The sequence below is a fragment of the Capra hircus genome, chromosome 28 (genome assembly GCF_001704415.2).
Source record: "Capra hircus breed San Clemente chromosome 28, ASM170441v1, whole genome shotgun sequence".
Classification (NCBI taxonomy): Eukaryota; Metazoa; Chordata; class Mammalia; order Artiodactyla; family Bovidae; genus Capra; species Capra hircus.
In genome coordinates this window covers 2,621,216-2,633,501 of record NC_030835.1, presented here as the reverse complement: position 1 = coordinate 2,633,501, position 12,286 = coordinate 2,621,216, and the positions used below count along the sequence as shown (strand labels likewise).

Below are 12,286 nucleotides of genomic sequence, written 5' to 3'. Positions count from 1 at the left end.
TTCGGGGGCTGGAAATATGTCAGGCTGATTTTGGCTTAAGAGTAACCCACTTGTCTTATTTTGGTTTACTTTGTATTTACTCTTTTAAAAAAGGGAGTGGATCCTTATTAAGAGGTCACTACATGGCGTGTTCAATGCTGAGCCTTGGGGACTGGAGAGGGTCAGTCTCTGCCTTCATAATAAACTTATAGCCACTGAGGTTGTTCCACTTTCCCCCGTAAGTAAATGGATGGAGCCATGACTACTTGCTTGGTTCAAGTGAGGTTGATTATTGACTCTCTGAGTCACTGTCTGCAGGAGATGCCTGTGGGCGAACACAACAAGAAGGAAAGAGAGTGGGCTCCATGGTCAGACAGACCAGGCTTGGAAGCCAGTCTCTGCCAATTAGAAACCGTGGGCGCCAGACAAGGTACTCAGTCTCTCTGAGCCTCACCGTTCTTATCTTCTAAATGCAGATAATGATTTAGTTTTAGGACGTTGCGCGATGCTTCTTGCCTCCAGCAAATGGTACCATTTGTAAGTGTGAGCTCTTTTTGCTGCTCTAAGAGTGCACTCTTAAACTCCCACATCTGAACTTTCTAGATTCTGGGACTTAGGAAATATCATCATTTAGATGGGAATAATAGAGCTCTCTAAAGGGAAGTGTTAATACAAATAAGAATGAAGACACGCTATCACCTTTGCCCCAGAAGAATGGGGAGCAACTGCATTTTGTTTACAGTAAAGAAAATAACCCAAGTGATAAACTTCACTCTCAGAATCTCAGTGCATTTCACAAGTGTGTGTCATTCACAATTCTGTTGCATAGGAGCTGCAGGTTCTATAGACAGGGGACCTGAAGAAATTACATGCACAAGCTGAATGCATGGTTCAGATCAGTTCAGTTCAGTTGCGACTCTTTGCATAGTCGCTGCAGTATAAAACCTGAGAGGTGAGACTCAGCTCCTAATTCCAGTTCAGTGACTTGTTGGTGATAAGAGACCTGTCTCTCAAAGGTCTGTCTTACCCTCTAGTTTCTCCTCGCTAAGTTGGGAACACTGGTATTTGCCTTGCGTAGTCGGATCCAATGAGAATGAGATGCATTTGGTGTGTTGATGCACAGGCTGTGAGGCCCAGGGTGGGACATGTGTAGAAGATGGTTACTGTAGGTGACCTTGGTTTGAATCAGGATCCACAGCAAAGCTCCAGACAGCAGCAGAGATGGGAAAGACAGGGATGGTGTTTGCACTTTCTCCCGGGTGTGGTGCCCACTACATTTTCTAGCAGTCAGGAGAGCTGGTATGATTCTGGAGCTGGTAAGCTGTGTTAATGATTCCAAGCCAAGGAAGACCATACCCAGCACCTCACCAGCTCACACTGCCTGGCAACCCTTCCCTTCACATACTTGATTTCATTGTGTTCTGTCTTCCAGCTCTGGATGAATGCCGCCGACAATTTGGAGCTCTCTCTCTTTTCCCATCTACTGGAAATCCTTCAGTCAACAAGGTAGGCTGGGCTTTGGCAGCCTGGGGGTTACAGCTAAACTTTCACACCAGGAATAGGAACTAGGACAGGACAGCCAGTTGCTCAGCAACTATGGACTTCTCCCGTTCCCAGAGCATGAGGTCCCCAGGGGGCAGCATGGCTGTCTTAGTCTATTCAGCTGCTATACCAAAAAATACCACAGGCTAGTTCAGTTCAGTTCAGCCACTCAGTCATGTCTGACTCTTTGTGACTCCATGGACTGTAGCACGCCAAGCTTCCCTGTCCATCACCATCTCCTGGAGCTTGCTCAAATTCATGTCCATTGAGTCGGTGATGCCACCCAACCATCTCATCCTCTGTCGTCCCCTTCTCCTCCTGCCTTCAATCTTTCCCAGCATCAGGGTCTTCTCAACTGAGTCAGTTCTTCACATCATCTGGCCAAAGTACTGGAGCTTCAGCTTCAGCATCAGTCCTTCCAATGAACACCCAGGACTGATCTCCTTTAGGATGGACTGGTTGGATCTCCTTGCAGTCCAAGGAACTCTCAAGAGTCTTCTCCAACCCCACAGTTCAAAAGCATCAGTTCTTCGGCACTCAGCTTTCTTCAAGGTCCAGCTCTCACATCCATACAGGACCACTGGAAAAGCCACAGCTTTGACTAGATGTGTCTTTGTTGGCAAAGTAATGTCTCTGCTTTTTAATATGCGTCTAGGTTGGTCATAGCTTTGCTTCCTATGGAGGCCATAGACTAGGGGACTGACAAACCACAAAAGTTTATTTCTCACAGTTTTGGAGGCTGGAAATCTAAGACCAGGCTCTGGCAGATCCAGTGTCTGGTGGGGACCTGCTTCCAGGTTCATAGTTTGCCATCTTCTCACTACAGCCTCAAGTGGCAGAGGGGTAAGGGAGCTCTCTGAGGTCTCTTTTGTAAGGGCACTAATTCCATTCATGAGGACTTCACTCTCGTAACCCAAGCATCTCTCAAAGGCCTCTCTCCAAACGCCATCACATTGTTACTTTTTGAATTAGTCAAGGCTCTTTTGGTAGCAAATGGCAGAAATAGAACTCAAACCAAATTTAAGAAGGAAGAAATAGAGGGTGAGAAGGAAAGCAGAGAAAGGGAACATTCATTGGCTCATACAGTTGACAGAGGCAGATCTCCACATGTTGTCTGGATGGTGCTTGTATTACTTTGTCTGAGATATGTCCCTGGTCGTGTCTGTGCTTTCTTCCATGCTGGCTTCATTCTTGCTGGGCGCCTTCATAGAGTGTCCGCGGCTCTGCACAGTCAGCAGAAAGGGCTTCTTTTCCACTCAATACTCCTAGCAGCAGGATAGAGTCTCACGGGCCATCTTAGGTCATGTGGCCAGGCCAGGAACATCTCTTGCCCTCTGCAGCAGGTGGAGGAGAGTTAGAAAGAGGTAAGCCCCAAAGAAAACCAGGGATTGTGATCAGAATAAGGGAGAAGGGAGGCAGGGAAGCCAGTCTATCAACCCCCCTCCTTCCTTACACAGTGGGCTGTTCACATCCGCCTCCACCTGACTCCTCACAGATCAGCTGTTCTAGTGATCATTAGCACCTTAGTGTTTGAAGGTGTTTGCAACCACTGTTTCATTCATCCACTTGTGATTGATCTATTATAACCCACTCCATTCCATACCACTTCTTAGTGCTTGAGGTTCAGGGAAGGACAAGACACAGCCCTGTGGAGAAGGGATGCAGAAAGCAGGCTGCTCAGTGCTGCGATGAGAGCGCAGAGGACACGGGGGCTTACAGGTGTCGAATGCACAACTTCCCACTGAACCCACGAGTGCAAGCCGCTCGCAGAATTGGCGGGTTCTACCTCTTCTGTGTATCAGGGACATGGGGCTTGGCAGAATTCAGCACAGCAGTACTGAAAGACAGCTCAAGAAGGAGCGATCCATCCACATTCATTCGCCTCCAATTTCTTTTCTTTCCCCCTTTCCACTGTCTTTCTGTACCTGTTGTTTGCTAAGAGACGGATGCTCACCCTGGGAGCTGTTTTCTTTGAGGGAGTAGAATTTACAGGAAATTGTATTTGTGATTATCCTGAGGAGGGGGTGCGGAGGCTTGAATCCCATCTCTCTCCCCTTTGACTCTCAGTGGCACGTCCATCCACTTTGTGGTTTGGGGCGAGCAGGAAGACACACGGGCTGACGGGCTGGCCGAGGCCCGCGTGCCGGCTGTTGGGAAATGCTACGTGGTCCTGCTCCAGGCTGCTCTCTTTGTTCGGCGTTTTCTGAGACCAGCATTAGTTTTCCCTGAGGCTTGGAATTTAAACGTCGATAACCGGTGGTTGTCTTTGAAGGCAGTTTCCGGTGGGGGTGGGGGTGGAAGGGCATGGGAGGCTCATCCCCAAGCGACTGGGGCACTGGGCAGACACGTATTTGATGGGTGTCTGGCAGCATTTTGACGAGTTGCCAGGAGGGCATGAGAGTCAAACCCAGACTGTGGAACCTTTTTAGCAGAAACACAGCAAATTTGGTTCATTCCAGTAAAAGCTTTTACTGCCTCTCTCCTGGGCTCACCAGGGAAGGACCCCGGAATGCTGAAGTTGCTCACCAGGCACAGCTTATTCCCAAGCTCGTCTTCCTCTTCAACGAGCCAGGCCTCACCCCCTCCAAGATGTCCACCATCATTGACATCCTGGGCTGTCAGCTGAGGGGCCACTTCAGCCTCCAGGACTTGCTCAGGTATTGTGCCAGCTTCCCGGGGGAGAGGGCAGAGCATCGGGGCCGCTTCATGAGGGAACAAAGACCTCAGCTCTCTCCTTATCACACTCAGCTCAGCAGCACTGCCCTTCAATGCAGCAGCAAGTTCTATTTCCCTGGAACCTCCTAGAAACATTTTCTCTGTTCATGGCTTGAAAAAAGGGGTGGGTCCCCTGGACTCCTCAACAGGGCTGTGGGTTCACTGCTCCCTGGTGCTCAGACACACATACCAAGAACCCTAGAATTTCCATGCGCCCGGCCATCCTCACCAGCCAGTGACCCAACACGCTGGCCTTCTGCAGACTTCGCAGCTGATGGAACATTTCAGCTGTTGTGTTCTCAGCCATGTCTGTCCGATTGACCTGGCAGAGCCAGAGTCCACTTCTCTGATGAATCCTGACAGATTGGAGAAGTCTCTGGAAAGATCACACTGATCACAGAGTAACACGCTTCCCCCTCAAGTCCTCCCTTGAAGTGCATTTGGGTGATTCTGTGTAGAAAGCCTTCACGGGTGCTCAGGAGACACGGGCCAAGCCCGCAGCTGAGTGTGTCCTCTTTCTGCCTTCAGAATTGGGCTGTTTGTGGTGTATACCCTCAAGCCTTCGTCGGTGAACGAGAAGCAGATCTGTGTGGACAGAGCCCCGGACCCTTCCCTGCCCGGTGAGAAGACCTTTCCCAGGAGCCAGTCTGACGGCTGCAGGGCGACACCCACAACGGCCCTGACGGCACATGCTGCAGGGCCGGCTTGAGTGCAAGGCTGCGGGAAGGGAGGGGAAGGCGCCCCCAGGAAACCGAGTTGCTGTTTCCGGGGCGCTGTCTTCCGAGGCCGCAGCTATATGAGCCACAAGTAAAAACAAATCGTGTGTTCTTCCTGCACGACCTGGAATGGCTTCCAAGTCCTGCAGGACAACAGCTCCCTGGAGATCAGCAGGCAGGCGCCTTCTTGCCCCAGCCTCTGCCTCACTCCCTTGGCGAGCCCCAGCTCCAGTGCTCTGCAGCGCTGACACGTTCTAATGTGTGACAGTCTGCCGTCCCCCGTGGTCGGCCCTGCTGGCCCCTCTACAGGGTCACCTCCCCTGCCCCGCCCCACCCCACGTCACCCCAGCAGGCCAGCCATCCCCAGTCCCACAGGGCACACTAGGCCGCCTTCTCTCGGCTGGAGTCCCTGCGCCGACTCTCATGCAAAGTGGGATTTCATTCTCTTGTGATTTGAGGAGTCCCTGCGCCGACTCTCATGCAAAGGCTTGTGATTTGATTCTCTTGTGAGTCTCTCACTCCTCAAGCAGATTCAGAACAGCAGCTGCATCAGGTTCTGAATTCCCTCTGCTAGGGGCAGATGTGAAGGGGACCATTACTGACCACTTTGTCCTGGGCCTCCTCTGTTCGAGATGGGAGCCTCTAACCACGTGCAGCCATTTAAATTAAATTTTTGGAATGAAATGCGACTAAAACTTCAGTTCCTCAGTCACACTAGCCGTGTTCCAAGTGCTGAATAACCATGTGGGGCGAGTGGTTACTGCATTAGACAGGGCAGAGAGAGAACACTCTTATCACAAAAGATTCTCTTGGCTGTCACTCAATCCAGATAAATTAGCTCTTCTCCTTAGATCAAGCCTGAAAAGTAGGAATTGCTATTCCCATTTTGCAGATGAGAAAACGGAGAGTCAGAGACTACGACCTTAAAGAGAGAAGGGGCCAGAATCCAAATAGAGGGTACTCTGACTCCACTTCTCCAAGCTGCCACATTAGTTACGTTTCTACAGCATGCTGTGTGCCCTGAATTGGTGGTAAAATAACTGGCCAACCAAGGGGCTGAATGAATGAATAATTAGCTAACAGTATACTATGTACTCCGGAGCAGGCAATGGCACCCCACTCCGGTACTCTTGCCTGGAAAATCCCATGGATGGAGGAGCCTGGTAGGCTGCAGTCTATGAGGTCACTAAGAATTGGACACGACTGAGCGACTTCACTTTCACCTTTCACTTTCATGCATTCAAGAAGGAAATGGCAACACACTCCAGTGTTCTTGCCTGGAGAATCCCAGGGATGAGGGAGCCTGGCGGGCTGCCGTCTATGGGGTCGCACAGTAGGACATGATTGAAGCGACTTAACAGCAGCAGCAGCAGCATAGTATGTACTCAACCCTCCTTCTCTTGGAGACTCCATTCTAAAACTTTTACCTAGCTAAATATCTACAAAGACAGTATTTATATGTCTTTCAAGGTCATAGTAACACTTCAGAAGTAAAGTTTCGTCTCCCATTGGATTCACATGCCTCTCGTTGCAGCTCAAGCTCTATTTTTTAGTGCAGCGTAGACATGCCAAAGCCCTAGACTAGGGCAGGGATCCAGACTGAGCACCACAGTCTTCCCCATTCTGCTGCCACTGCCTTGCATAATGCCCAGCACATAGTAGGTGCTCAGGAAATGTTACAGTCTATGATAATTTTAAAACTCTTTCTACTGGAAGAAAAATTTGACCCTATCATTTGGGGGGGTGGGCTATGGGGAACATCAAAAACATCTCTAGTTAAAGGAAACTTTAGAAACATTTCCAGAAATTCTTTTTAAGCATTAAATGGAAATCTAGAATTTAAAGCCAAAATTTCAAGTTCCATGCATGTCTCAACTCCTGGGAGAACTAAGCATTTGGTGAATATGATTGCCTACTGCAGCAAATATTATGTCTCTTTACATCCGTTTTCTCTCAAATCTGCATTTTCTGTTTTTTTTTTTTGTAGCTGGAAGCCAAACATCTGGAAAGACAATCTGGCTCAGAAACCAGTTGCTGGAGATGCTGCTCAGCGTAATATCTTCTTCCCAGCTTCATCTGTCCTCTGAGTAAGTAGTTCCAGAAAGAGTGATTTGCCACAAGGCTGCTTCATAAAGGGTGCAGTATTAAAACCTTTTCTTAATGAAAAGTTTACCATCTCTGAGTTGGTTTTCTGCACTAGTCAGAAAGAAAATTATATTCTCTCCACCCAATAAAGCAGACCTTGCCCTAAGATATTCTGATGCAATGTTAAATGGGCATGAGTGACTCAAAGCAGATTTGGTATCATTACAATAAACTCTTCTTGTCACCATCGCTAGAGTGTAATTGTTATTGTCTTGGCAGTTGTGATAATTACTGATGTTGATGTCCTATACTTGGCAGAGAATAGAATGGAGAAATGGTTAGCCTAAATAACATCTATCAAGGAAAAGGCTTGCCAGATTCTTCTGCTATTTACTGTTAGTCATTCAGTTATTTTTCCAAGTTGGAAAAAGAAGTATCTGCCTTCAGTTAACTTTCAAAACAACATGCAGTCATAAAATTCCATTAACTCTCTTGGACTGCCTGCTTTATCTCGGCTCTGGGGTCACTAATTCAATAGCTATTTGTTGAGTACCTACTGTGTGCCAGACACTGTTCCTCCTTCCGAGAATGCAATCCTGAAAAAGTCAGTCCAGATCCTACTCTCACTAAGCTGAACTTTTAGTGTGTATGTGGTTTGGGCAGGGAGGCGTCAGGGTGGGGAGTTACCCCTCAGTAAATCAGCCTTGTACATAGTGCTTTAACGGTCTCTAGATTTCTAGAATCAGTGCGTGGCAGAACTGGAAGGTGCTTTGGAGGCGAGCTGCATGCGTGCTGAGTCGCTTCAGTCGTCCGACTCTGTGCGACCCAGTGGATTGCAGCCTCCCAGGCTTCTCTGTGCATGGGGGTCTCCAGGCAAGAATACTGGAGTGGGTTGCCATGCCCTCCTCAGGAGGATCTTCCTGACCCCGGGAGATGGGCTAGTCTCTACCTTTTCACCTTTTTGAAAAGGAATGTAATGTAGTGCTTAAGCACTTGGGCTCTGACAGCTTCACCTCCTGGGTTCAGCTCTGTCCTCAGGGACCTTAGGGAGGTGACCTAAGCTCTCTATGTCTCTCTTCTACTCATCTTTGTGAAGATAAAGATAGTAGCAGCCATAGATAGAAATTAATAGATGGATAACTCTGAGCATGGTGCCTGGGATACTATATAAACTCTAACAGCTAACTACGCTCACCATCACCCCCACCACAGTCACCTCCATCCTCCTCCTCATCATTGTCACCACCACCAACATCACCTCCGTCATCCTCATCAGCACAGTCACCCCCATCATCCTCTTCATCGTCATAATGAGGGAAGATGATCAGAGCTCACCAGTCATCCAATTGCTAAATGAAGTCATGGCTGAAAGAGAGGACCATCTCTTGACTCCTAGTTTCAGTGGCCATGCCCTCACCTCGTCTCATCTGGCAACTGGCGCTGAGACTGCTGCCCAGCCAGGATGGACCCTTTCCTGGCTCTCAGGAGAGTCAGGATTTGCTGAACAATTGCCCCTGAGCATCGGCTCCAGTCTCTCTGTCCTCCACTTCCCTCTAGCAAGTCCGCATTCTCTAGACACATCGTCTCAAAGTCCATTATTGAAAGTGACAGATAAACATATTTTTTGTCTAAACCAATAAAGATGCATAAATATGAAGCTATTCCATTAAGATTAATTCTGAACAGTGTATTTAAAAAGGGAGTTAAGTAACCATGATGTGTTTTATGTGACTGCGTTGATGTAATTAGCGAGTGGCCAGACACTGTGTAAGTATGAATATTAGTGAGCAGGGCTCTATCATTCAGTACATGGTTTCCAGTTGCTTTCAAAAGCTTTGGCCAGCTTATGCTTCAGCCGTTAATAGGCAAATTCACCTCTTTCACAGCAGCCTTGCCAACATTCAGTTCAGTTCAGTTCAGTTCAGTTCAGTTCAGTCGCTCAGTTGTGTCCAGCTCTTTGCGACCCCATGAATCGCAGCACGCCAGGCCTCCCTGTCCATCACCAACACCCGGAGTTCACTCAGACTCACGTCCATCGAGTCCGTGATGCCATCCAGCCATCTCATCCTGGGTCATCCCCTTCGCCTCCTGCCCCCAATCCCTCCCAGCATCAGTCTTTTCCAATGAGTCAACTCTTCGCATGAGGTGGCCAAAGTACTGGAGCTTCAGCTTTAGCATCATTCCTTCCAAAGAAATCCCAGGGCTGATCTCCTTCAGAATGGACTGGTTGGATCTCCTTGCAGTCCAAGGGACTCTCAAGAATCTTCTCCAACACCACAATTCAAAAGCATCAATTCTTCAGTGCTCAGCCTTCTTCACAGTCCAACTCTCACAACCATACATGACCACAGGAAAAACCATAGCCTTGCCCAGACGGACCTTAGTCGGCAAAGTAATGTCTCTGCTTTTGAATATATGATCTTTTAAAATGTCATAAATACTTGGCTGAGTGATGTCCAGATGTTGACCTTAACCTGCCTCTTCTAGGTGACTAATGAAGCTGGATGTTGTTTGTATTTTCTGGACATGTCATTTGCTTATGGACTGAGAGATAATTTATAGCATTTATTGACCCCCTTCCCCACCCAGGACAAAGGAAGAGATGTTTCTGAACCTGGGGTCCGACTGGTTCCTGCTCTTCGTGCAGGCCCACGTGCACCCCAGCACAGTGGTGCTGGGCTTGAAGCTGCTGCTGCACTTTCTGTCAAGCCCCTCCCTCCGAGGGCGATTTAAAGACGGCCTGCCTGCAGGCTCCTGGGTGGAACGCAGCTCCGAGGGCACGGATATCGTGATGGGTGAGTGTGTGGCCCTCTCCAGAAGACAGGGTCCTGTGGATGAGGACCTGCCAGGACTAAGGTGCCTTCACATTGCCTGCTGTAACGTCACCTTGACCTTGACCCCTTCCCCCACTTCTGACTTCCTTTTTCAGACTCCTCCCCACACGGCCTCACTGCTCTTCAGATGCTGGGGACTTCTTTCCACTTCTCAAAGTCTCCTTAACTCTTTCCTTCTTGCAGAGGTGCTTCCCCAACCCTCAACACCAGCACGGCTCTCTAGGCTGATGTGGATTCACCCTTTACGTCTCGATTTTATGTCACTTCCTCCAGGAGAGGAAGGTCCCATGTCAATTAGAGCACCCCTGTTACACTTTCTTTCTTTCTTTCTTTCTTTCTTTTTTGGGGGGAGGGGGTTTAATCATAGTTTACAAGCATATTTTTATTTAGGTATTTAATTCTGTAATGTCTGTTCCTCCCACCACATTGTAAGTAGCTGATGAAGGCCTGGGATTCTGTATATAATTTTATCAGAACACTGCATTCTTATTGCCTATGCAAAGAGGGCTTGCTACCTCTAGGGTGGTAGGCACCAGATAAGCATCTGTGTTTGAATGAATGAATGAGCACATCAGAAACAGGAAAAGAAGTTCTTATTGAGCCCATTCTTGCGCTCTGTATGTATGACGTATTTCCATCCGGCATGTCTGTAGGATGGGTTGGCCGGAGGGAATTCCTTCCTGTGCCCAATCCCCATGTTGACCAGAAGCAATTGTTCTCAACTGGACTTTGTGCCCTTCTCCCTGATCAATAGATAACCTGAAGAGCCATCCTCCAACGCCTGACCAGAGCCCCTGCCTGCTTCCTGGGTTCCGAGTCTTGAGTGACTTTTTGGCCCACCATGTTCATATTCCAGAAGTCTACCTCACCGTGTCCACCTTCTTCCTGCAGACACCACTCACGGAGCTGATGGACGGGCCCAAGGTAGGCTCCAGGGGCTCTCGGGATGGAGTGACACACTTGGGTTTCTGATTTCTGTATCCCCTAAGACTCTCCTCACCTTCCTCCATGCCTCCCAGCTTTCATCCTGACCCACTTCCTTCCCTAGCAGTCCCACCCCCTTGCTTGCTCTTCAGATATCCTTGACTTCCTCAGCCTCCGCCTCCCTTGTCCCTCCCAGCAGTTCTCTGTTTCCTATCAGTCCCACTTTTAAGTTTTTCTCCTTCTGGGTAGACAAGTCACACGATGGTGGGGCAACATGGGGAGGTTGGATTGCTGCCACCGCAGACATCGAGCCTCATCCTATCACCTTCAAAGAAACACGTCCCTGTATCTTAGTAACGCCCCTGCTCCCCCACATTCTAGTGTGAACCTTACATGCCCCGAGTCTTCTGGCCCACCGGTGCCCTTTGCTCAGATGACTTACATCACGGTAGCATGGAAGCCCCATGAAGGAGCATTGCCTCAGGACTCCACCCTCCATCACTTGTGTATTCCAAGACCATCTTTATCACCTCCTCTCACTGTCGCTGGCAAAGGTCGCCTTTTTGAGGCTGAACTGTGTTCCTCCCACGCCTTTCCCAAGTGACTGCATGCCTTGTGATCCTTTGTCTGTATTTTCAGCGTCTCCTTTTCTACTGCTCCTTTGCTCATTGGCCATAAGTATGATAAATCACGTCCCGCCTAAAACCGGAGGCTGCCCCCTTGGCTCACACTCTCGACCAACTGCTGCCCTGTTTATCGCTCCCCTGTTCCTCCTCCAAAGAGGAGTCTCCACTCACTGCGGGCACCTTCTCACTAGCTTCTCGCTCACCAGCTCCCTGAGCTGCACCAAATCCAAGGTTTCATTGGCTCCTGTTCCTGTGGGATCAGGTTTGGAGTCCCCAGGCAGCATCAAGCCCCTCCCTGATTGGGATCTCACTTGTCTCCCAGCCCATCTTGCTTTCTTATTGGCCCTTTGTGCTGTGATCCTCAAGGCGCCTCCCCAGTAAGACTGCCTGCTTTGCGCTTGCCTGCCCTGGGCCTTTAAGGAGCCCTCTCCCATCTCACCTTCCTGGAAAGCTATCTTCCCTCAGTTCTCCACTCAGATGCCACCTCGGTCTGAGACCCCCTAGACAGCAGGTACCTTTCTCTCTCAGGCCTCATCATGCCCTCACCTTGTATGGCACCAGCACATTTACGGCTGCTTCTCTCAGTAGACCCTGAGCACATCAATTACAGACCCTGGCCTCCTGCTCAGCCTCCTGAGCACCTGATAAACAGACCCAGAAATTGTTTCCTGGTCTTGATAGACTTGAGTTAAACTGCACTGTGTAGACGTCATTGAAGGGGCACGGTTTTGCCGAGGACTGAAAAATTCACCTCTTGCATATCCTTATATTTGACCTATCTCAATCTTGATATATGTTAATGGTATTACAGATCACACTTCAGAATCAAGTTCTTCACATACTCTGATAAATTCATCGAAAATGT

General features: G+C 49.0%; 1 protein-coding gene across 1 annotated transcript in view; it reads left to right on the top strand.

Annotated features, from left to right (window-relative positions):
• WDFY4 (WDFY family member 4) overlaps positions 1 to 12,286 on the top strand; it is a 253,777-nt gene that overhangs the window by 98,586 nt on the left and 142,905 nt on the right. Inside the window, exons 25-30 of the mRNA XM_005699347.3 lie at positions 1,412 to 1,485; positions 4,017 to 4,178; positions 4,765 to 4,856; positions 6,940 to 7,039; positions 9,627 to 9,832; positions 10,626 to 10,795. Of these exons, the coding sequence (XP_005699404.2) occupies positions 1,412 to 1,485; positions 4,017 to 4,178; positions 4,765 to 4,856; positions 6,940 to 7,039; positions 9,627 to 9,832; positions 10,626 to 10,795 (804 nt within the window). The remainder of the gene's footprint in view (positions 1 to 1,411; positions 1,486 to 4,016; positions 4,179 to 4,764; positions 4,857 to 6,939; positions 7,040 to 9,626; positions 9,833 to 10,625; positions 10,796 to 12,286) is intronic.